The 686-nt window shown below is 35.0% G+C and overlaps 1 protein-coding gene across 1 annotated transcript in view; it reads left to right on the plus strand.

The window, feature by feature from the left end:
* LOC106527000 (SLIT-ROBO Rho GTPase-activating protein 3) overlaps positions 1-686 on the plus strand; it is a gene marked incomplete at its 5' end in the record, with an annotated part of 5734 nt that overhangs the window by 2869 nt on the left and 2179 nt on the right. The window contains 1 exon segment of the mRNA XM_014021750.1: positions 343-445. Coding sequence (XP_013877204.1) covers positions 343-445 — 103 coding nt within the window.

The following is a 686-nucleotide window of genomic DNA, read 5'->3' on the forward strand; positions in this document are numbered from 1 at the left end:
TGTGAGATCTCCATTAGGGATAAAGCTGCTTAATTTTATATTTTCATGTTAAGATTACGCTCCACAGCTGTAAAAATAATAATAATAATAATAAAGACGATTTCATGGAAAATGACAGGTTTGCTGATCAGTCATGCATCAGCCTGCTTCAGTTCCCTTTTTTTTTTTCACGTTGTCTGTTTTATTCTCTCTTGCGCCCCTCAGTGTTGCATTTGGTGTATTGCATCATAAAAATATACTGAACATAAACAAATGTAAAAACAAAGGTTATAGATGAAAGTTAATTAGCAGTTTTGTGCCAGATGGACGTATAAATGACCTCTTACTGTTTCCATCTTCAAGGTCTCACGAACGAAGACACACTCTGGACACTGTGAGGCAGGGCAGCTGCAGACTCACAGACAAATCTCCATTTGGTCAGCCAGAAAAAGCACCTATTGATAAGGTTTGTGCTGTTCTCATATGTAAAGATAGTAAAATAACATTGTAAACCTTTATATAAAATGTCTAAATTTATGGAAGAAGTCTCCGGTAAGATATCAGCATAACTTTGGAGTCTTAATTTGGTAAAACACCCGGTTTGTGCACAATCAGCATTTTTTTCCCCCACAGTCAAGAATTTAATCTGAATAACTGGATTGTTTTTATTTTACTGTTTGCTTTTTACTAAAGAACTCTTTGTATAC

This window comes from Austrofundulus limnaeus, unplaced genomic scaffold (assembly GCF_001266775.1).
Source record: "Austrofundulus limnaeus strain Quisiro unplaced genomic scaffold, Austrofundulus_limnaeus-1.0 Scaffold304, whole genome shotgun sequence".
In the NCBI taxonomy this organism is placed as follows: domain Eukaryota; kingdom Metazoa; phylum Chordata; class Actinopteri; order Cyprinodontiformes; family Rivulidae; genus Austrofundulus; species Austrofundulus limnaeus.